The following is a 23,919-nucleotide window of genomic DNA, read 5'->3' as shown; positions in this document are numbered from 1 at the left end:
GTATAGCAAGGAGAGAATATTTTTCCAACATTATAACAGAAAATGCCAGAAACTCCAGAGTTCTTTTCTCCACCATTGACCAGCTGCTAAACACTGTCCCTACCCCCTCGCCATCCTCAGCAGTTAAATGTGAAGAGCTTGCTTTGTTCTTCAAGAAGAAAATAACTGATCAGAGCTAGTACTAGTAATAGTGGAATCAAAACTGACATCAGTAGATTCTGCAACATAACCATGAGCACATTTACCTGTATCACAAAAATTGTCAGTGAATCTAACTCCACAACCTCAGATATTGATCCTATACCCACAACGTTCTTTAAGCGAGTGTTTGATAGTGTCTCAGGTCCGGTGCTAGAGAACACATCCCTTAGAACTGGCGTCGTCCCAGATGCTTTCAAATCAGCTGTTGTAAAGCCCCTATTAAAAGAAACCCAAATTGGATAACAGTCTACTTGCAAATTACAGACCAATATCAAACCTTCTATTTATTAGTAAAGTACTGAAAAAGATAGTTTCAGTCCAACTAAATTATTTTCTTGAAGAAAATATCACAGTACTGAAACTGCTCTCACCAAAATAATTAACGACCTCAGACTAAACTCTGATGCAAATAAAGTCTCTATCCTTATCCTTTTAGATCTCAGTGCAGCATTTGATACCATTGATCACAACATCCTAATCAATAGACTGGAAAAGCTTATTGGGTTCACGGATAGTGTATTGAACTGGATGAAATCATATATCACAGGAAGGAAGTTTTATGTTAGTTTAGGAGACCATAGGTCTAAGAAACATGAGAACTGCTACGTGGTTGCTCAAGGAAGCTGCCTAGGTCCATTACTTTTCTCTCTTTATATGTAATCACTCGGTGACATAATCAGAGAACATAACATGAATTTCCATAGCTATGCGGACGACACACAACTATATATATCCACTGAACCCAACGATGCAACGGCCATCAATTCCATTACCAGCTGCCTGTTGGCAATAAACAAATGGATGAATGATAACTTTCTTAAATTAAATGAAGACAAAACTGAAGTCCTATTATGTGGCCCCAAATCCAAAAGAGAGATGCTTACTAAGAATCTAGGAAGTTTAACCCCCTGGCTTAAACCAGAGGTGACAAGTCTCGGTGTAATCCTGGAATCAGATTTGAATTTCAACTCCCACATTAATAAAGTGACCAAAACTGCTTTCTTTCACCTGAGGAACATAGCAAAGGTACGACCATTCATAGACCAAAATGATGCAGAGAAGTTAATTCATGCTTTTATATCCAGCCGGCTGGACTACTGTAACGCACTTTTCACTGGTCTTCCCCCAAAAAACACTGAAAGACTACAGCTCATTCAAAATTCTGCAGCTAGATTATTAACCAAAACTAAAAGGAGAGAACACATTAGTCCTGTCTTAGCTACTTTACACTGGCTCCCTGTTACCTTCAGAATTGACTTTTAGGTCCTATTCCTAACATACAAAGCTCTACACGGACAATTGCTAACTCTCTTATAAACTACACACCAGCTAGAACACTGCGATCATCAAACGCAGGCCTATTAGAGGTAGCCCGAAGCAGCCATAAGAAGATTGGTGATGCTGCCTTTGCCAATTACGCCCCAAAACTATGGAATAAATTACCGATAAATATCAGAGAAGCAAATATGCTAGACATTTTTAAAAGACAGCTTAAAACCTACCTTTTTACCAAAGCATTTAAGTAATTTTTATCTCAGAAGGGCCTTACAACTGGTAGTAGTTATATTATTGTTTTAACAGATTTGCTTTGCATTCCCACAAAGATTGCGGCTTGTGTTTGACTTGCACTATTGCTTATGCGTTACATTTTATCAATTTTTGTTGAGTTACTGTATTTTTTGTATTCTGTAGTTTCTATTATTATTATAATTTTACTCTGGAGATACAGTGCGGCTAGTCTGGTTTGTTATATGTTTTAGATCTATTACTTTTATCACTTGTATTATTGTTTTTGTTGATTTTATGTAAAGCACTTTGAGCTGCAATTCCTGTATGAAATGCGCTATATAAATAAAGTCTTACTTACTTACTCTGCAATATTATGTTGTATAATTACAACAATGCATTTTTGCACAATAAATGTTCTCAAAACTACACATGTTTCTTTCTTAAAATAAAATAATACATTTAGAAGTTTGGCTTTCTTAGGGTCTATGTAACCTGTACTGAAATGGTTCTATTATAATTTATATATCGTGATATAAATCGTTATCGCAATATGGATTTTAGGCCATATCGCCCATCCCTACTCTACACTAACCTTTTCCACTGGTGACACTTGCGCTACTAGCTTTTTCAGTTACTGGCGCAAAACAAGATTTGGTCGCACAAATTAGTTATAGTAAGCCGCTGTGGATAATAATGAACAATAATGAACGGAAATTTAAGATCTGGATGTGTTTATTGTTTGCACCTTTCTGCCACAGTAAATTATGTGTTTGTGTAAACCTACATGGCAAATAAACCAAATTCGGATTCTGATTAGGGAGTTATTAACTTTAATGGAACCCATCTTAAAGACACATTGATACCAAGGAAAATTGATTCACACGAGAACTTCCCCTTTCCATGGAACCGTAACATGGCGTGGGGGCTGATGTATCAAAGACAAATTCTACACCCTCTATTGGTTTATTGCTTCATCACTGGAACTGGTTTAATTTTCTGGATACAAATCTGGATAATTTATCATCATAGCTGCCCACTCAAGATAGCTACCAGAACGCCCTTCCAGAGCTGGCAAGAACCGGGCCTGTATACAGCCTGTTGCTCAACATTTTATTGCCAATTCTCTGGCCTAAATACATCCACTGCAAATACATATCATATTCTCACGTTAGTGCATGTAAAACAGCAGATACTATTTTAAAAGAAATTCCTGCATTAAAATAACGTATCATGACAGTTTGTATGATTTGAAATGGTAGCTACCAGTACTGAGCCTATGCAGGTCACGTGAAAAACAATCCAAAGACTCGTACCGGGCAGATGAACGAATCGTTCACCTCCCAACCTTGTCTTCGGATCAACGATTCGTTCATCTGCCTCCCCTGCGCGTCGGACGGTTCACGCCTCCGCATCGTCCATTATCAGGTGACATTGGACACCTCGTCGGGCATCTGCCTTGCAGTAAAGCTATAGTTAACCTTGTTATACCCCAAGTTAACAGATGCGAAACAAATGTTCTGCTACAGGTAGTCATGCGTGTTTTCGTGACGTTAGTAACGTCAGTGACTGTGGCTAGCAAGTTAGCCACCGTTAGCTTCACTTTTCGCCACAAAAACGTACTTTGAACTTAACCATCCAACGGAACGTTAATAAAAATATAACCAACGCAATAGCTACCAAGACGAACCTTTTGACACCAATGCTGTCTATGTAGTCCAAATATTGACTGAGGCTTAGGGGGGCGAAAATAAACAATAATAATAATAATATATGTGAGAGAACAAAAGTTTTGTCCTAGCCGAAGGCAAACACACCTAATAATAATAATTGTATTTGTAATGCACTTTACATTTAGCTAAATCTCAAAATGCTACAGGTTAAAAACAATAAAGGGCGCAGTGACAGTTTTCCACTCCACCGACTTTCTTTTGTTGCTAACATCTAATGACAGGCCGCCAAACAGGAGACATTTTCACGCTTCCGACTCTGTTGTTAGAACCTCGATCTCACAGTCTGAAATTTATATTTTTTGCATGTTTAGCCATTTTAATTCAGACAAAGTAATGACCTCAGGAGCGCATTTATAGTCCATCTGCAGATTCATTTATGGGAGGAGGCAAGGCGGGGTCAGTGGCTTGTTCCCGTGCGGTCAAGCTCACGTTGATTGTGATTTATAAAGGAAAGGTGCGCAAGAAAGGTGCGCCATCTTTTATACATGAGGCACCTGGTGTTAACATCTTCCTCCTGAACATCCTCCTCACCCTCCTCTTCCAAACATGAAGTAGTTTTAAACATTAAGTAGTTTTGCTCTCGTTGTCCAACTTTTTTCATTTAAAAAAATTATTTTGCGGAGGAACCCGCATCGCTACTTGCAGCTGTATTTTATGTATGTTACTATAACCAATAAATAACTCACCAACATCCCAGCCAGTCTCTCCAGAACAACATCCTCCTGGGCTTTTACCTTTTCTTTACGCTGACAGAAAGAAGATATCAACCACTTTAGGGAAACACTACAGATAGATTTCTTCCAGGAGTCCAGCTCCTCTGTAGAAACTGTTGTCAGCTTATCACTGACAGCATCAATCAGCTGCAACCTGCAATGAAAACAGACAATATGCATGACTAATTAATCTCTGCCTCACAGCGAGTACACACCATAAAACATTTATGTGCATTGTCTGTTGAGTTAGGTAATCAATGTATTTTGACGTATGTTACCATTCACAGCTGCCTTCCCTCTGCAGGACAGCAGGTAGGTTGGAGATGAGATTGCTTATGTCGTTAGCTTTAGCTGCCAGCTTGACAAGACTCGCCAGAGTCTTCACATGCTGAACCACAGAGTCTCTTGTCTCCTCACTTAGCACAGAGGTGCACAGTGGGGCCAAGAGGGACTGCTTCAGGGCCTTCAACACTTTGGTTTGCACTGCAGAACAATAACAAATTAAACTTAGTATGCATGTTTTTTTTCTGGAAAGAGACTTAGAGGCGGCCGCCTCCGTAAATTCTGGTGCAACCTCTGCCTCCATCTCAACAAAATTCAGATTGGTGTCTTCTTGGAAAACAATCTGCTAACAAGCGCCACTCTCTATGGATTTCTAGAGTTTGTAACTACAATTGCGGCACTACGCCATTTGGTGCCGCTGTATCGAAATTAGCACAGTGCTCTGGGAAGGGCTCTGCCTAAACTGCCACGGAAGAAGAAAAGAGCGGTGATTTTCAACAAAGGATTTCCACCAACAGCGTCTTTTATAGAAGAAAAGGAATTTCTCAAGCAGCACTCTGATATTTTGTGGCTGTTCCAACAGGGTAAACATGGTTTATTTTGCATCCAAGCATGTCAAATGTATTAAGGTTTCCTAAATTGACATTACATCTTGGTTTTACAGCTTAGTTTTGTTAGTTAGCAATGCTGGTGAGCTAGATAGCTAAAGTTTTATTTTCTAAGTTTAAGCTTCACAGATATGGCTCATTGAGAAAGTGATTTCTTAGAAGAAGAAACTTCTACAATGCGAGTTTGCAAGGAAGATGGTCATGAAGGCAAGTGAAAGAAGGTGCAGACATCTTATTAGAGGCAGTTAAAAAGTAGCAAGTCATGTTACTATGCGGTTACTTTGTCACAGGGCTCTCAAGTCTCCCGCCATGAAACACGCATTTCACCCATTTCTCATGCTCTCACGCAACACCTTGTATTTCTCACGCATTTCAACCACTTCTCACGCTGAGAAGGGATAATTTGTCCCTCTATATACAATTAGTGTCACTGTGTCCAATCCCGACTGTTTTTTAGCCAACATTCTGATAAAATGCCACTTCAAATATTGATCAAAATGATTGTATCACGTTTTCAGCTGATTTAATGATGTCACATTAAGTGACATCCTTCTTACCTTCTTGCCTTTCGCGCTAAATATTGTTTTAGTTTGAGTTACCTTAGCCTTTACTAGAGCCGGTAATAGGAGGCTGGCGCCGGTAAATTAGCTGTGCGCTACCCTTGTCCAACCCCGATCGCACTTCTATCCTCGTAGTAAACACTTGCCGCTGCTGTTTTTCCGGGGATATTAACTTGATACAGGGTCACCATACTGTGCATAACATTTAAAATGATCCTCGTCGTCCAGCTCCAGTGTGATACCATGTGTGGTATCATTTGCCTTTACGTTTCAGATCTACAAAACAAACCTGATAGTGCTCGGATTATTTGTAAGTTTTTCCAACTGTGGCAACTTTTTTCCCGACATCAAACTTTGCCTGCAACCCTCCTTTTGACTATAGATCACGTCACACGTGATGGTGTATTTTCATTGACTAGACAAAGTAGTGTTAAGCTAGCGTTGAAACACACTCATATGCTAACCCATAGTAGCAGTACGATGACAATACAGAAACACTGAGTAAAGATCGTTGCCCAAGCGTCGCTGAGTGGTCTTTCGGCTTTCTCTCATCAAAGTAACTTTCCTATAGTATTTAAACATTTAAAAGTCCATATATGTTCATGAAATTTGACACGTAGATTGTTTGATATGCATAAAGTAATACTACTTACATTTTGCTGGCGATGGTGTAAGAAAATGCTGGCAAAAAGACAATTCGAAAATTTGGGTTTGGACAATAGGAGCTTATGGCGGTCGGGATTGGACACAGTGACGTTAATGAGTGAGTCGCAAATTTCTGCCAAGTTGATAGCTGCCAACAGTTATACAAAGTAAAAACCAACCAAAAACCATCAGAAACATCACCACCAGCTTGGATATGTTGCAAGGTGGCCATTGATGGACCAGACCAGGTGGCCCTGGACTAGAAAGGCATGAAAAAGTTTTACTTAATGGAAAACAGGCGATTGAAATGGTCTGCCTCTGGTTGTGAACTGTGTAGATAAAAAAAAACAATGGCTTTCATGTAATTTATGTTTTAGTACACATACTCGGGGCACAGGCAGAAAACTGCTCCTCGTAAAAAAGGTACTTGGTGAACATTTATATTTGTGACACAGTCACTTTTCACAGGTGAAAAGGGGCAGTTGTCAGCCAACGTCATGTCTCAGTTTTGTACAGATTGTTGAAGTGCAGATTGTAAGCTTTACAATTTCAATGCTTTCAATGCTTCAAATAATGTGTCATACATTGAAATCTTAAAATAGTTGAAGATACGCATATCTGAATGATGATAAACCTGGATAGCTCAAGCCCAGATATTCGGCTTCAAAGATTTTGGACGTTTTTATGCCTTGAGAGGTGTGATTGTTTTGTGTTAATCATTAGAATGTTGAGCACAGGTTATTTCACCGTAGTGAAGAAAAGAAAACAATATTTTCACTCAATCAAATTCCAGGATCCGTTTTTTTAAAAACTTATCCTAGATATGTGTTTTAACACCCAGTATTTTTGTACTGACTACATGTACTTGGCCCGATTATGGTTCAAATTGTTGGTGCAAATCGCATCTTCTGAAAATAGCCTGAAAGATGTAATCATGGTTTGCCAGGTCAAACAAATACATCCTGTGCACAATGCAATAACCGAGATCAGCCTATTCATTACATTTAGTCCGTGGATGTAGGCTAAAACGAACATATGCCAAAAATTTCCCCTAAACACAGAACGCATGTTTGAAAGTTGACTCACTTCACCCTACTTGCCTCGGGGGGAATGTTCCTGTAATTACTGTAAGTCGCTCTGGATAAGAGCGTCTGCTAAATGACTAAATGTAAATGTATTGTATTTTGAGGCCTTGCAGCCTAAAGTCAAGTAAGTCTGTGACGGTTCAGGGTTTGGTCCTTACATAATTCTCTGCACAAATTTCGCCCAAACCAAATACTTTCAAGTTAAATATAATATTTCATAGTTAAATACATTCGGCAAATACAACAATGAGTCCAATATAATGTTAATATTAAATAAAGCTCCCCCCAAAAATTGCACTCAAATTAATGCAAACATTTTATCATTTTGCAAAATTATTTTGTCAATGGAAAGCTAATCAGAAAGTTTTGATAAGGAGCTTTTGACACTTTACTATGGAATAGCACCTTGTAGCTTTGGGCCCGATACGTGCACCTTTGGAACCTTATTTCTTTTACATAATTTATTATTAAGAGTTTCTGACTTGGGCTTTTTCTGTGGCTGGGCCAAAGCTTTGGAATGCTCTCCCTTATCATGTGAGGTCTGCTCCTTCTCTGGATATTTTTTAATCTACTCAAAAAAAACTGCAAATTTTTATTCGTTAGCTTTTGGGAACTTTTAATTGTTGTTTTACAGTGTAGTTTTGCTATGCACTATGTAGAGCACTTTGGATCAATTTGTATTGTGTTAAATGTGCTTTATAAATAAATTGATTGATTGAGGGTTGCAAAATTCCAGGAATTTTCTAAATTGAGAACTGCATGGGAATTAACGGGAATAAACAGGAAATTTGTCAAATAGCAGTTTAGGCTAAACATAGGACACTTAACTGTAGTTGAAAACCCATCTTGCAGAATATTCTTGGTTAAAACAACCAGCTTTAATGCAAATTCAGTTCATTTCTACTCTGCGCATTCCTCAATCACATGCACACAGCATACTACTTACTGCAGGGCTATTGAGAACACACATCCTGCACGCAAGCAACAATTTAGTTCTCATCATTTGTCACAAGCCCTAAAATCTCCTTGGATTGGAATACAAAAAAATTCCCTAACCCTAACAGTGCAGGGGAAGCAGTCACATCAGCATCTCCACTTAAAGAGAAGCACAACTCACCATCTTTAGGCCTGGCAGGGTCCTCTCTGCAAACTGTCAGGAAGTAGGTATTAACCAAGGGAAGAAAGTCCTCCATTTGACCAGATAGTCGCTCCATGTTGGCAGGCTCCAGGCACCACAGCTCAAAGATGAGGCGATGAGTGGAACAATTTTGTAACAGTAGGGAGCCAATGGTCTGGGTGGAATGGCTAGGATTCTTAAGACAGTACTGCAGCACCTCAATGTGCATTAACTTGGCACATCCCGGCTCACTAATAAGGACTTGAAGGAGGTAGGCTTCGAGGGCAGGGCTGGAGCAGGATAGCAGCAGAGTGCCAAGGCCCTGAAGATGAGCCACTGAAAGACCATGGTCTTTGAAGGGCTGGGAGGTGCTCTCTGTCAGGACCTGTAGCGCTGTGCACCCATACACACTGAGCTCAGTAGGCATGGTTTTGTCACAGAAGGTGATAAGGCCTTCCTGGGGGAGCAGCAGCAGAGCTGTAACCACCTCCACTACTAAGGAGGAGTCCATGTAGTCATGCAGGACTAGGAAACCTTTAATAGCTTGGGACATCTTCACAGGTGCTTTGGAGCCCCTTTCTCCCAACTCTCGAAGCAAAGCCTTACTCACAGCGCTAAGAAAGCTACTAAGAAGCTCTAGCCTGCCAAGCTTGCTCAGGTAGGGGGCACTAATCTTCAGCAGGTCCAGGATGTCATCACTTAATTGGCAACATAGGAGCTTCAGTGTGCCTGGGTTCAGGGTGTGAGGGGGTACAGAGGCCAGATCCACAGCCAGGAACCATTGCTCCAGACAAGGGTGCTTGAAGATGGAACTCAGAACAGCCATAATGGTCTAAACACACACAGAATTAACATTAGATTATTATACATTAAAACAGATAATTATACAGTACTCAGCGTGAATGACAATCCCTCCCCCCATCAGTTTATCATTTGTTCTTTGATTATTCAATTGCAAACCATAATCAAAACATTTTAAACGATAAATTAACTTTTGATTAAAGATAGCAACTAATGATTACTCTTTTGAATGTTCTGAATATAATAAACAATGTTTGATCTATACCCTGCTATATTAGTTCATGAGCACATGACCCATGGCCATGTCCAGGAGAGAAATGTGCCTATGAATTGTGTTGCTTGTAGCATTGATAAACTGTCATTATGATGTTTATGCCTGCCTGCATAGCCATAAGTTAGTTATTTTTAAGATATGACTATGAAATGTCTTAGACACCAGTGTAGGTCCAAGGTCACAATGTTACCATCTCTCTATGAACTATCTAAAAGACTAAACAAATGCTATCTAGCACCATGAATACAGCGTCTTTGGTTTGTGCTTGCGAAGGCTATGCTAATGTCACACCCTAACGTTTCTTGTGAGAGTGAAACGAGAGTGAACAAGTTGGTGACAAACTGTTTTGGGTCAATACATGTTAAGAGTGCACGGTCACTAGGGGTGCAAAACCAAACCGCAAAAAAAACGAATTGTTGAACACACAAACCACGGTTTGGTTTTTACATTTAACCCGCGTTTTTTGGGATCTTCGAGAAAACACAACCAAACACCCTTTGTCCTTCCCCTTTCCCGGAGAGTACTGAGAGAGTTAAGTATTTTGAAAGATTATCTGTTATATAATGTTATTTTATTGTTAACGTTTGAAAGTTATTTTTGCAATTAACCTTTAGACTTCTGAGTTCTAAATATTTCCGACGGTCCCCACAGCACAAGTTATTTTTCCAAAACGGTAGCTAGCTATCTTTAGTTAACTTCAGGCTAAGTTAGCTAGCATAATACTCGTAGCAATGCTACTACCATTCTAGTGTCACCTATTAGCCTTCTCCTTAGTACATTTTGAAGCCATACTAAAGCGTTTGTGGCATGTTTTTTTGTCCATCAGAAAATATTCAATTGGAATGTTCGAAATCGCATATATGCAACGTTACGCTGTGAGACCCGCATTCGAACGATCACATGTGCGACGCCTTTCCTTAATCGAAATGGAAAAACTGAAATTGAAGAATTGTTGTGTTAGCTTTAAATAGCTTGAGCAACATTTGCTTTAGAAATAATGTTGATTTCATATGTTATCAAATCTCTGGATGTAAGACAATGTTATTCATGCAAAGAAAATACTGACAGAACACTGAAATGGTAGGCTAATGTTTTTTTCTTCCCGTTATGTGCTAAACAAACCGAAACCCATAAACCGCAATACAAACCAAACCGTGGGCTTGTTGAATTGTTGCACCCCTAACGGCAACCCAGGGTGTGGAGAGATAGTAGCATCTTTTTCAGTATTTCACAGAACATGAATTTATGAATGCCTCAATGAAGTGCAATTCTGACACCTGCAGCACTCATACAACCCCACAAACTCACATCCTTTACTGTGGGTACCAAACATTTTTCATTGTACTCTTCCCCCTTGCAACGCTATACAGTTTGGATGCCGTCACTTCCCAAAAGATTTACCTTTGTCTCATCAGACCAAAGTAGGGAGTCCCAATATTCTTCACCTTTGTCAACATGGGCCCTAGCAAATAATAAACAGCCTTTTTTGTGCATGGGCTTTTGCAGTTGTTTCCTTCATGGACGACACCCTTGCATGCCACTCCTGTGCAGCATATGAAACAGTCACCCCAGTGTGGCTTCCACAGCTTTAGATTACAGTGATGGTTATCTTAACCCTTTGATACACAAGCTATGCTTACCCCCTCTAATGCACAACATGGGTCTAAAATGACCCGCATTCATTTCCTATGACATTTCATGTATGGCTGAGTGTTTGTACCGGGAGTACAACGGCACTTAGGAATGCTTGGCTGGACTTGATGTTAGTTTCCTCCAGGATCACAATGACTCTTATTGAGTGACTTGTTGCTCTTGTAGGTTAGACATAAATTTAAGTCTTGTACTCGCTGTGAAATATTTTACTGTTGATTGTTCTTCTACAGGTACAGTCCTGCACTTTTTGTTGTTCATGTTGTTTTAATTTGTAACTTGTTTAACTGCATGCTCTTATGGGTCTTCCCTTTTGGCACTTGTTTAGTTTTTTCACAATGTATGCTTCATGTTTTGGCTGCTTGCAATGTTTGGGACTACCTCGTTGTTATGATCAGTGACCTATGCTCTTTTGTAAGTCGCTTTGGATAAAAGTGTCTGCTAAATGCATAAATGTAAATGTGTTTGTTTACTATATATTTTTAAATCAATTCATTTCATTATTTAATATTGTAATTATTCATTAAGTACCTTGTTTTTTAGTACCACACTATTGAAAAGTTTGTCTTTCTTACTTTCTGAGCAAAAAAATAGTTTTTGTGGTATTACATCAAATTTACAGACATGGGTCTAAAATGACCCATATGAATTCACTATGGAATTTGATAGAAACTTTGTATATTTGCAATTTGGAACATATTTACTGTGGATAACTGTTCACCTGCCACACATTTTACAGCTCAACATGGCTGCTTTTAGGTTGGGAGATGTTCATCAGTGAGGAGAAGCACAGGAATTCATGGCCTCTTATCAGTTTGACCCTCCTTGCATGGGAGGACACAAGCCTAAATGTGGCCTTGCGGGAGTTTTTGGATCCAATTGCAAAATCTAATGTTTAAAGCCACCATGGGGCGAAAGAGATTTAAGGATATCCTCAGCTTCATAAAGTTTGATGATAAGAGCTCTTCTTGTGGCTGGGTGGTAGTTGCATTTTGTTTTTATCCCACATCTTTCCATCACCTCTTTAATATACTTTTGGAGCTGTGACTTGGCCTTCATGCGCCTTTTATGTGGCATGACAAGGTCCTTACCTAGCTCCTTGATGAACTGCCACTTGGTCACACCACCCATGTAATGAGGGTGTTGGTGTAGAAATAAGTGTAGGCATTGAGGGTGGCAACATCCAGCATTGTGCCAGACACCTCCGTGTTCTCCACTTACATGAGTAGTAGTGCAAACTATCTGGTCCATTGTGTCCACTCCTGCTTTTCTTTTATTACAGTACTGGATCACAACATTGTTGTCATCCACTGCTTTGCCATCATGCATGGTGCTCAGAAGGACAACAGCCTTTCCTTTTTTCAGCACATAGCTCACCATAGTCATGTTGCCATTGAATCCAAATTGATTGGCAACATAACCATGAAAAAATTGGAACCTGCATGTCCGTTCATTTGGATATCTTTGTGACTCGTATGTTCGGCTTGTTCCTCTTAATGTTCAGGTTATTCTCAATCAGCTTTCCAGTCAGAGGGACACTGGAAGGGTAGAACACTCAGTCTACCACATATGGGACCCTCACACCGCACATCCAGAATAATTCCACATTTTGCAGGCTTGCTGAGCATGTATTGCGAACACTGCTTATCTCTGGTGACAAAGTTACTGGGAATGAACAGTCCTCTGCAATTAGCCAGGAAACATTCACACATACCTGAATGCTGCTATGTGATATTTTTCTTGTTACAAAGCCCTGTTCGTCTTGTCATCAAAAGTTAAGATGGTGATATATCTCTTTTGCCCCATGGTGGATTTATACATTGGACTTTGCAATTGGATAAAAAAACGCTCCAAAATGGTCACATCTTGTCCTCCCATGCAAGGAGGGTCAAACTGATAAGAGGCCATGAATTCCTGTTTGATGCTTCTCCACTCTTTTCGTTTTGCTGCTGCTGCTGCTCTTTGTCTCAAAGTTGTTGCATTTCAGGTCCTCATCAATGATGTCACTTGTGGACATCTCCCAGCCTAAAACCAGTTGTGTTGAGTTGTGAAATGTGTGACAGGTGAATAGTTATACACAGTAAATATGTTCCAAGTTGCAAAAATTTACTAATATCATAAAATCCTATCAAACTCCATAGGAATACATATGGGTCATTTTTGACCCATGTCTGTAAACTAAAGGTAGGAACACAAGACAATGGTTGTTTATAAACTAAGAAAAGAAAAATAAGTATTTGTGGCAATCAAACAAGATATTTAATGAGTATTTTAATTATGAAATGAGTTGATTTCAAAAGACATGGCAAAGAAACACTCAGCCATACATGAAATATCATAGGAAATGAATGCGGGTCATTTTAAACCCATGTTGTGCATTTTAGGGGTGTTGTTACAAAAATGACTTTTATTCAAAAAGTAAGAAATAAATGAAAATAAAGACTTGTGATGACCAAAAACAAGTTAATTAAGGAATACCTGAATACTGAACAATTCTTTTTATTTTTATTGCGAACTTGCGAAAAATCTAAACTCTTCCGGGTCACTTTAGACCCATGTTGTGTATCAAAGGGTTGAGACAAAAGGCTCATCATATCCAGGTGTTTCCACGGCCTGGATGTCTCAGAATGCTTATTACAAGTTCATCCTTTTTGAATAACTTTCGCTTCAGTATTCTGACTGATTAGCTAAGTTCTAGTGGCCTGACCTTTGTCGCGTAAATAATTGTTCTTTCTTTCACAAGACTTTTGACATTTTCTTTCTTTCACAAGACTTTTTACATTTTCTCTTCCATGTGGTGCCATAATTGTCAGCATTAAATGGGAGAATATTTTATAGGTTAAATATCACCCTTTTTGTCAATTATCTAGCAGGAACTTTTGTGCTGATTGATTAGACTGATCTGTTGTTGAATTTCAGTTAATAATAATTTCACCAAGGCTGTGTCTCAAACAGCTCCCTATGCACGATTTAGGGTGTTGGCTATTTTGTAGTGGTGTCCAAATTAATTCACATCATCTCATTCCCTCCATTTGTTCACTTATTCTTACCTACATTGCAATCTGATTGAGGGTACACCCTATTTCCCATAACCCAAATGGCAGAGTGGAAAAAAAGGAAGAAAATGGCGGAAACAAAAAAAATATTTATAAAAAAAATACAATATTATCAAGAGTAGTAAATCATACATGTTAATGTATTAATTTATGATTGGCCACAAACTACTTAAATGCAATGTTTGACATCTAACTAGCAAGAGTAGGCTAGCAATATGAGGCACATTTTTACAGTTGAGATTTCTTCAAGTTCAACTTTTCACCTCACCTTCCCTGGCTACAGAAAAATCATAAATAGCTACTAGTTTCACACACACCGCGGACCAGACTAACGACAACTACAACTGTTGGCATGGTGAAAATTCCATGACATATCTGCGACTGCTCCCAATTGCTCAGGGAAATGACGTCACTCATTTTGCTCACTCACAGCTGAAATATACTGGACTCACTGCCGTTCACTATATAGGAGATAGTGAATGAGTGAACGAGTGGGCGATTTCAGACACAGCCCACACAAGTGTCCTCCCTAAAAGCTTCATTGGGGGTACATACAGTTTTGCTTTATGGCCTTAATTAGGATTCCTCCGTAAGGAGGAAACCTATTGTTATTGTTAGTTTTATTCTTTTTTCTTTTATTCTTGTACCATGGCAGTCAATGGCAGCCCCTAGAACCATATGGTAACTTTTTGTGAAATTTGGCACACTCATTAAGGACAGTCACTTCTACAGTTACACCAAGTTTCATGTCTCCCATTAGACCACTCTAGCGCCACCAACGGGTCAAAGTTGGACTTGTGTTTACACATGTAACTTTTGAACCGTATGACCGATTTTCAAAAATGAGGTACCATTGGATTCCCTGGATCAAGCAGAGTTCAACGCACACCATGGCGTCGATTTCCGTTATATAGATTTTCCGCTATTTTTCCGGTTTTATTAAAAAAACTTTGAAAGCCTACTCCTCCTACAATTTTATTTCAATCCCTCCCCAGAATTGGCATACATCATATTCAGAGCAACCCTCACTCAGGCATTACTTTTGTATTGGATTTTCAAAACCGTTTGTCCGCTTCAGCCAATCAAAATCGGTAACAAAACATCCAAACAGGAAATTGGATCAAATCTTGGCAAATCTTTGAGATGTCTCAAAGACCAAACTTGGTATGATGACTCTGAACTCTATTCTGAGGATGTCCACACAATTTGGTGTCATGTGATCACTGGGCGTGGCCGCAGGAAGCAAAAATGTGTTTTGGGCAATAAGTATTGATTTGTTTGCCTTTATTAAGTGATTCCTTTGTCTCATGATATCTTGGGACATCCCGTGTGTGACTCATAATAATTTGTGATAATAGCCGAATTGATGCTGCCGCCATTTTGAATTCATTGAAAAACGTTTTTTCTCTACTCCTCCTACAAATGTTGTCCAATCTTCACCAAATTTGGCAGATAAAATCTTCAGACCAAGCTTCACATGGTTTTTTTATTTTCAAAACTGTTTGCCCCCTACAGGCAATCAAAATGTGCCATTAAGCCAGCAAACAGGAAGTTGGGTTGTATCTCAGCAAATCTTTGATGGATTCACACCAAACTTGCTGCCTGTACTCGATACCCTCTGGTTCGCGATGTTTGGAGGAATCCGCCATTACTGCTTGCAGTTATATTTCACTTTGTTATAGATGTTTTTTTTTGTTTGTCGATTTGTTGCTGGAATATTTTATTGTATAGGAACCCATAGAAAGTATTAATTCTAAAAGAGAGATGATTTTCTGAGCCGTTTGTTGGGGTGCACTCATTGACACCGAGTACTGCACTATATTATACTAAATTGCAATAGAAAAGTAAATTGCCTACCAGGTCATTGTTGTCCTTTGCTTTGGTTGCCAAGTTGACCTCGTGTAAAAGGTCTGCTCCCTCTTCACCATCCACAGTCATGCGTTCCATTGTCCCATGGAAGCTTAGGAGCTTGCTAACAATGTCCTGCAGAACTCCCATGAGAGTACTCAATACTGGTGCACCTGATTCTTTGGAAAGCTAAATAAAAAAATAGGAAGTCAATCCAATCCCTGCTCCAAATTCACCTCAATGAAAACTAGATACCAAATACTAAAGTAAGTTTTAGGCCAGAGTAATTAATTTTGTACCTTGCTGAAATTGTCCATAGTGGATTTTATGTAGAACAAGACTTGCTTAACAGCCACTGGAAACGCAGCCATGTCCATAGTGGACAGACAATCCTCCACTGTCCTCCTGAAGTGGTTGTCTAATAAAGCAGAAGCTTCTTGGCTGTATTTAGCTTTCATCAAGGCAGTGAGGGAAACAGGCCCAAGTGAGCAATTTCTTGGACTGTCAGATGACTTGAACTAAAAGAAAAATAGGAATAAAAGGTTACTTATGTAAACTATAATCAACTAAGTAATATAATCAATATATTTAATATATATATAATATAATTAATAATATAATTATTGTTGTTCCCACACTAGTGACACAAACCAGCTGTTTCTGACACTGCTGTGGCAGCCATCTTGAAAAGTAGTGGTGGAGATGTATGATAGAGGGATGAGGTAGGACATCTTCAGAGGAGACGACCAACTCTTCATCATACTGCAGTAGAGCCAGGCAGAGGGGAAGTGGATCTCTTTGACAATGCAGTATGTCTGAAAGCACTGCTGCCACATATTCACACACCACCTCTAGAATAAGGAAAACAAGATCAGAAATATAAAATGATTATGCATGCATCTTTGCACTTTGAAGGGAATGAGTAGAGATGCATTTCAATAATAACCAATTGGAAACAAAAGAAGCGGCAACAAAAAAAAGACACTAATTATACAAGAATGACAAAGGTAAACCCAGGTTATTCATTGTTGGTTAGTTGCCAACTAGTTATACGAGTGTGTCAGTGTCAGAAAAGTTTAAGATGTAACCTTTAATCCTGTATAAGAATTATACAGTGTTTAGGGCTGGGCGGTATGACGGTATATACCGTGCGACGGTATAAATGTGTCTACCAGGAGACATTTGGCTATACCGTTTCAACCGCGGTATACTCTAATATTGTATTTTTGTATTACACGTGTCAATTAAATGTCTGGTTGTTGTATTGTAATCTCAAGATTTATATGATGGCTTATAAGCCATCATATAAATAGCATTCTTGCAATATTTAGAATTGTAGTCTGACTTTTATTTGATTTGCTATTTTCATTTGACCTTGAAGCACATTTGCATTGGTCTGACGGAATTTTTGATGTGGAGTGTATTTTGTCTAAGCGGACCACATTCATAACGATGCTAATTAATTATATATTTGAGGACCCATTCTGCAGGTAACCAATTCGATTTGTTGTTCAAGTTATGTCTCGTGCTGTCTATCGACCGAGCTTTAACAAGGTTGATACGCCGAAACCCAAGTTATATGGATAGTAAAACTCAGACTGATTGCTTTCGCTCATTTTTACATTTTTGTCGGAGGTCATTACGGATTTGCATTGAGCTGTGAGTAGGTCACCACGTGGATGGCATGACTGGCATCAGCCAATCGTAACACTCGTACTCATACCGTAACTTTTTTGAGTCTTTTGTTTTTAACTCAAGTGTTGTCTAATGTGAGGCAGTTGTTTTTGTTTGTAATAAATAATCGAGTGCGATGATGAAGTACGCTATGATTATTTTGTACCATTTCTTAATTGAATTTACAGAACAATTACTATACCGTGATATATACCGTAACCGTGATATAACATTACTCTGTGATAGAAGATTTTGGCCATATCGCCCACCCCTAACTGTGTTCAGTATTTTTTGTGTGCAAAGAGAATCTTACCCCCAAATCTGAACTCTGGGTAACACTAGGCTTACGTAGACAAGGTGACATGGGCGGACCACTATCTTACTGGAGAGGCCATAAAAGATGTTAATCATATGGTCAAGCTTAGAGGGGTCAGAGATCGCACACACACAGAGACTCAAACGTGTGCAAGGTCTATGCAAGGGAGCCAATGAAATAAGAGCCATGGGACATTTGCATGCCTTTGTTTAAGCCAATGACCGTGGAGAGCAGTTGTTTAAATACCGTAATTTTCAGACTATAAGGTGCACCTGAATATAAGTCGCAGTAGCTAAATTGAATGATGTGTACATATATAAGCCGTACTGGACTATAAGCCGCAGGTGTTTTAATGTTTAATTACCATATGTAAGGGTTTGTGCACAGAGGGGATTGTCAGGAAAGAGATGGCTGCTTGAGGAAGCTTCCATTTATTAACATTTCAACAAACAAGTTGCATATTTGCAAAACGTATTCAAGTGTTACCATTTAGAGCAATAGTAGCTACAGAACATATACTGTGCTGTGTAAACTGTACTGTATCACAGTGGTTCAGACGCACAAACTTTTCAACTTTCAAACTTAAACGATGCGCTCCCAGTGCACATACCGGCAGTGATGTACACCAGTGGTTTTCAACCAGTGGTCCTTGAGGGAGTGTTAGGGGTTCCCCAGCCAAATTAGTTAATAGCGTCACAATCATTTAACCAAGGCTATTTATGAAAAACCTTGAAAAAGTGTGCAAATTTTTTTATATTTATATTCTTTTAAAGCGAAAATGTACTGATATCTTAGTGGCCGTTAGCTGTAAAATCCATAGATTAGCCATTAGCCAGCACCAATATATAAGACGCAGGCTCGAAAAATGTAGGGCTGTCCCCGACAAAGATTTTCTTTGGTCGACCAAAACTCGACTAGCACTTCTGAAAATCAACTAATCAATTTTAAACTTTTTTCTTCTATAAATGTCACAATGTTTTTCATCAAACCATTTTGTGTGACGTTTTACCTCACTGTTTTAAGAGATAATATGAAAGAAATACATACTTAAGGGGCGATTGACTGGGTTTTTGAATCCGAATAGGGTATGTAACATCGGTTGGTTTGAAAATGGCCCGGGTGCTCTTCTATGCCACCTGATAGATCCTCTGAAATGTTCCCGGGAAAAAAACACTAGCTTTTCTCCTTTTATGGTATGCTCATTAATATTTAGATAAGCTGCGTGCTGATTGGTTGGTTTTCAACGAGTGAAGCTGGGGAGCAAAAATGCAACACGGCCAACAGCAGCACTCACTGAAACACCGAAGGTGTAGACTTGAAATAAAAACTCGCAAATAAATCTATTATGTCTACACAACACTGTCTTCAACAGATTGACTACATATCATTTGAAATGATAACATTACTTGTTTCCACTTCTGTTGTTGAAGCAAACTGGATTGACTTGGGTGGGTAGAACGATAGGCTTAGCAACCAAACCATATTGTGATTCAACTCGGCTTCAGTTAGCTAGCTCTAGATATCTAGCTGAAAAATAACCTGACAACGATCTGGACAAACATGCATCGTTAATTTTAGATTTACATGACACAAGTTATTTATTTGAATGCAACAAGTCAGGAACATGAAACAACGTCAGCCCCATTGCCAATAAACAAGGCTAAATTATCACACATTCTACCTATGCTCTTGCGTTAGCAAGCTAAACTAGTTCACATGCCTACTACAGTCTTGGTGTTACTAGTAACAGTTACTAGCAATGCTAACGTATCCTGTATCTAGCACCTGACTTTCTCCAGTTCTTTCAAATAGATTATCTAGACAGGCGTTAGCAATAAGCCAGACTGCTGTTCGTTTTCTGGCTATTTTTTCGGAAGCTTCCCTTCTAATGCCGACTACAGCTAGTCTAGCTAGAGTCATTTGATATGTGTAGAAACGTATTTAGCATTCTACCTATGCTATCTACAGAACACGTTAGCATTGCTAATAACTGTTAGCACAACATCATACTGTCTTTACAGCTTGCGGTTGCAATGAGCATACGATCAGAACAGCACCTCTTTCCAGGTTCAGCTTCCAAGCAAATCCTGCTTGAAATTGTCCAAGGTTGTCAAAACTGTCTTGGGTGAAATGTTCAGAGCAAATGAATGATTGAGTGTCGAACTTCGCCGGGATCTTCTCATTGACAACAGCAGCCATGCCTGTCGAATGTTTGGCTCCTTGGGAAGACTGAGTGTTAAGGCCGATTTATATTTCTGCGTCTCCGTTAATGGACAGACGCACGCAGGGAGTCGGACGGAGTCAGACGGATTGGTTGAATTTATACTACTCCGGCGGCTCTGCGTGCTGAAAGCAATTCACCGCTAGAACAGTAAATGGGGCTGCACTGCAATGCTCGCTGGGTTATCGAAAAGTCGGAGCAAATTTACAAATTAGCCGCTTCATCAATAAAATAAGCACATTCTTAGCAACTACACTGCCCATTTCTCGTCACATTTTAATACAGATGCTGATTTACTTGTACCGTTTAGCTGAAATATGAATTGGCGGTCAAAGGATTCTGTTCTCTTGTTGGTCACGGCAACCCCGTCCCCGCCCCTGACGCGGTTCTTAATACGGACCAATTACAGCCAAGGGGTATCCGTAAAATGACGGACGGACAGACGGATAGTCAGGAAAATCAGGAGGTGCACGCAGAGCTCTGCGAGGGGCAGAGCTCTAAGGCTCAGTCAATATTTGGACTACACTGACAACGGCTGTGTCAAAATGTTTGTCTTGGTCTCGATTGAGTTGCTTGTATTTGGATTTACATTCCGTTGCACAGTTTAGGAGGTTACAACGTTTTTGTGGGGACAAAGTGCCTTTTGTCGACGAAGGGTAACCTGTGCTAGCTACGTCACCACGTCAACACATATTAGCCACGACGCATGGATACAACGTGATACTTTCTAGCTCGCAAATTGGAGCTTGGATTACGAGTGAAATATACCACCCCCAAAAAATCACAACCATTTGGCTTTGTAGAGAAAGCGATTGAGTGGAACTGCAATCTCACATTTTTGATTTAGGTCATAACAGTCTTTGAAATTTGAGCGAGTGCAGGTCGCCCGTGAGACCGCCTCGTCTTTTAAGGCGGCAGCCATGCTTGAAAGTATTTGTATTTTTTTATTTTTTTGTAGTTAATTTTATAGTTCAATATTACACAAAAAAACTGAAAGAGGGAAATGTTATGACGATATGACTATTGTGGAAACAGCTAGGTGGTGAGATTTTAATGTAGGTTGCTGTAAAAATGTTGATTTGTTGCTAGGCTGTCAGCCTCCATTTACGATTGCGGCAGCAACAACACAGTGTAGTCAACAGTGTTGACAGTCAGTCAACTGTCGATCTGCGTCTGGTGAGTATTTTCTTAAAGGGGCGATTGATTGCAAAACTGATTTTACCTTGTTATAGTTGAATAACGACAGTTCGGTGGGTAAAATGAACATACAGTGAATATCAAGTCCATTGACATCTTTTTCCTATGCAAATCTCAAAAAGAAAACATTTGGCTGTAAAACGCAAGCTTTTCAACAAAGCCACCGGTGTGACGTAGGATGGGGGACCGCCCTTTTTGGCTCTGGTCTGTAGCTTTATCACGCCCCCAAATTTACATCCAGACCAGCCCGAGGTAGCGTCTATCTCCGATACTAGTTTAGCTGCGCGCTGCTCTGTGTTGGCTACTTATGGGGAATTACAAAGAAGAACGTTTTGAATTATAACAAGGATATTGAAAATGGACCACGGTCGTAAATGCTGTGTTCCAGGCTGTACAGGGAAGGTTAACGCTCAGTCTTCCCAAGGAGCCAAACATTGGACAGGCATGGCTGCTGTTGTCTATGTAAAGATCCCGGCTCATTCATTTGCTCTGAACATTTGACCAAAGACAGTTTTGACAACCTTGAACAATTTCAAGCAGGATTTGCTAGGAAGCTGAACCTGGAAAGAGGTACTGTTCTGACCGTATGCTCATTGCAACCGCAAGCTGTAAGGACAGTATGATGTTGTGCTAACAGTTATTAGCAATGCTAACGTGTCCTGTATATAGCATAGGTAGAATACTAAATACGTTTCTACACACATCAGATGACTCTAGCTAGACTAGCTGTAGTCGGCATTAGAAGGGAAGCTTCCGAAAAAATAGCCAGAAAACGAACAGCAGTTAAATGGAAAAAGGACCACACAGATAATACAAATAGTTAGATTTAAAAAGACCAAAAACGTCGAAGAGGACATGCCTTTAAGAGAGAAAGAGATTACCAAATGATCTGTCGCATCAGAATTTAGATTTGGGTCACGAGTCTTGAAATTTGAGTGAGAATGTCGCCCGGTACATACCGCATAGTCGAGCGGCAACCATGTCTTCACGTCCTGTCACAAAGTTCATAATTTTACACTTTTACAGTCAATTCTACATTTAAAAAGTCGAGCAGGGCAGCTTTCAAGAGATATGGGAATTCTGCTTTTTGTCAGCTGGTCAGATTATTTTTCTGATTTGTTTTAACTGGCAATCTGAGTGAGACTACATCCCAGTTACCCTGTTTTGACGTTAGCCTCAGTCAGACTCGCTCCCTGGCAGTGTGCACAATGTTGTATTTCACTCCATTCTACACCAGAAACGTCAGGGAGAACTGCCTAATGAAGACACGAGACTGATGAAGATAGCCAGAATCTCGAATTTCTTTAACTGAGCCTGTTTCATTCGTCATTTGCGACCTCCGTTCGCCAGGCTAGTTTTGCCCGATCACTTGGTCAGGCTATTTAAGGGTATTGGGGTCAAGTGACTTTTGTGCATAGACAAGTGAACGTAAATGTCTGAAGGTTGCCAGTTAGAATCCCGGCCGGTGCACATGACGTTGTGTCCTTGGGCAAGGCACTTCACCCTACTTTCCTCGGGGAGAATGTCCCTGTATTAACTGTAAGTCGCTCTGGATAAGAGCGTCTGCTAAATGACTAAATGTAAATGTATTTGTCCAAAGGCCAAGAGCCTCAAAAAGTTTATATCAAGCCCTGCAATCCTGTGGCCAGAGATATATGATGACCTGAATGACACTCCAAGAGTAATAGACCGGGGAGAAGTTCGTCTTTTGCAACCGACATGCGCAGTTGAGCCTGCTTGACAGTTGTGTGACGTTGGGTGATAATTGGTCCATTGCTAACGCCTTTCTATATAATCTATTTGAAATGACTGGAGAAAGGCAGGTGCTTGATACAGGATACGATAGCATTGCAGGTAACTGTTACTAGTAACACCTAGACTGAAGTAGGCATGTAAACTAGTTTAGCTTGCTAACGCAAGAGCATAGGTAGAATGTGTGATAATTTAGCCTTGTTTATTGGCAATGGGGCTGACGTTGTTTCATGTGCCTGACTGTGTTTCATTCAAATAAATAACCCATGTCATGTAAATCTACGATGCATGTTTGTCCAGATCTTTGTCAGGTTATTTTTCAGCAAGATATCTACAGCCAGCTAACTGAAGCCGAGTTGAATCACGATATGGTTTGGTTGCCAACCCTAAAGTTCTACCCACACAAGTCAATCCAGTTTGCTTCAACAACAGAAGTGGAAACAAGTAATGTTATCATTTCAAATGATATCTTTGTTCTGATCTCTGTTCTGGTTCTTCTAGACCTAAGTGCAGCATTTGACACTGTGGATCATGAGATTCTCCTGGAGCGTATGGAGAACTATGTTGGGATTTCTGGTACTTTCTGGTATAGTCACTGAAGTGGTTTAGATCGTATCTATCTGATAGATCACAATATGTCCACTATGATGGTTGCTCATCCAGGAGCACTACTGTAAAAT

At 39.7% G+C, this 23,919-nt stretch overlaps 1 protein-coding gene across 6 annotated transcripts in view; it reads right to left on the bottom strand.

Moving 5' to 3' along the window:
• The window catches only part of urb1 (URB1 ribosome biogenesis homolog), an 83,918-nt gene that overhangs the window by 33,602 nt on the left and 26,397 nt on the right, over positions 1 to 23,919 (bottom strand). For 4 of the 6 annotated variants that reach the window (XM_084680144.1, XM_084680147.1, XM_084680148.1 and 1 more), the window contains exons 19-24: positions 16,716 to 16,930; positions 16,379 to 16,597; positions 16,089 to 16,268; positions 8,451 to 9,282; positions 4,432 to 4,636; positions 4,127 to 4,307 (exon numbers count right to left, since the gene is read on the bottom strand). In XM_084680144.1, coding sequence (XP_084536270.1) covers positions 4,127 to 4,307; positions 4,432 to 4,636; positions 8,451 to 9,282; positions 16,089 to 16,268; positions 16,379 to 16,597; positions 16,716 to 16,930 — 1,832 coding nt within the window. The remainder of the gene's footprint in view (positions 1 to 4,126; positions 4,308 to 4,431; positions 4,637 to 8,450; positions 9,283 to 16,088; positions 16,269 to 16,378; positions 16,598 to 16,715; positions 16,931 to 23,919) is intronic. The other 2 variants (XM_084680146.1, XM_084680149.1) reach the window with 1 other exon arrangement.

This window comes from Hypomesus nipponensis, chromosome 18 (genome assembly GCF_054491055.1).
Source record: "Hypomesus nipponensis isolate SF chromosome 18, ASM5449105v1, whole genome shotgun sequence".
Taxonomy (NCBI): Eukaryota; Metazoa; Chordata; class Actinopteri; order Osmeriformes; family Osmeridae; genus Hypomesus; species Hypomesus nipponensis.
Note: the sequence above shows the minus strand (reverse complement) of the source record. Positions and strands in the feature narration are given on the sequence as shown.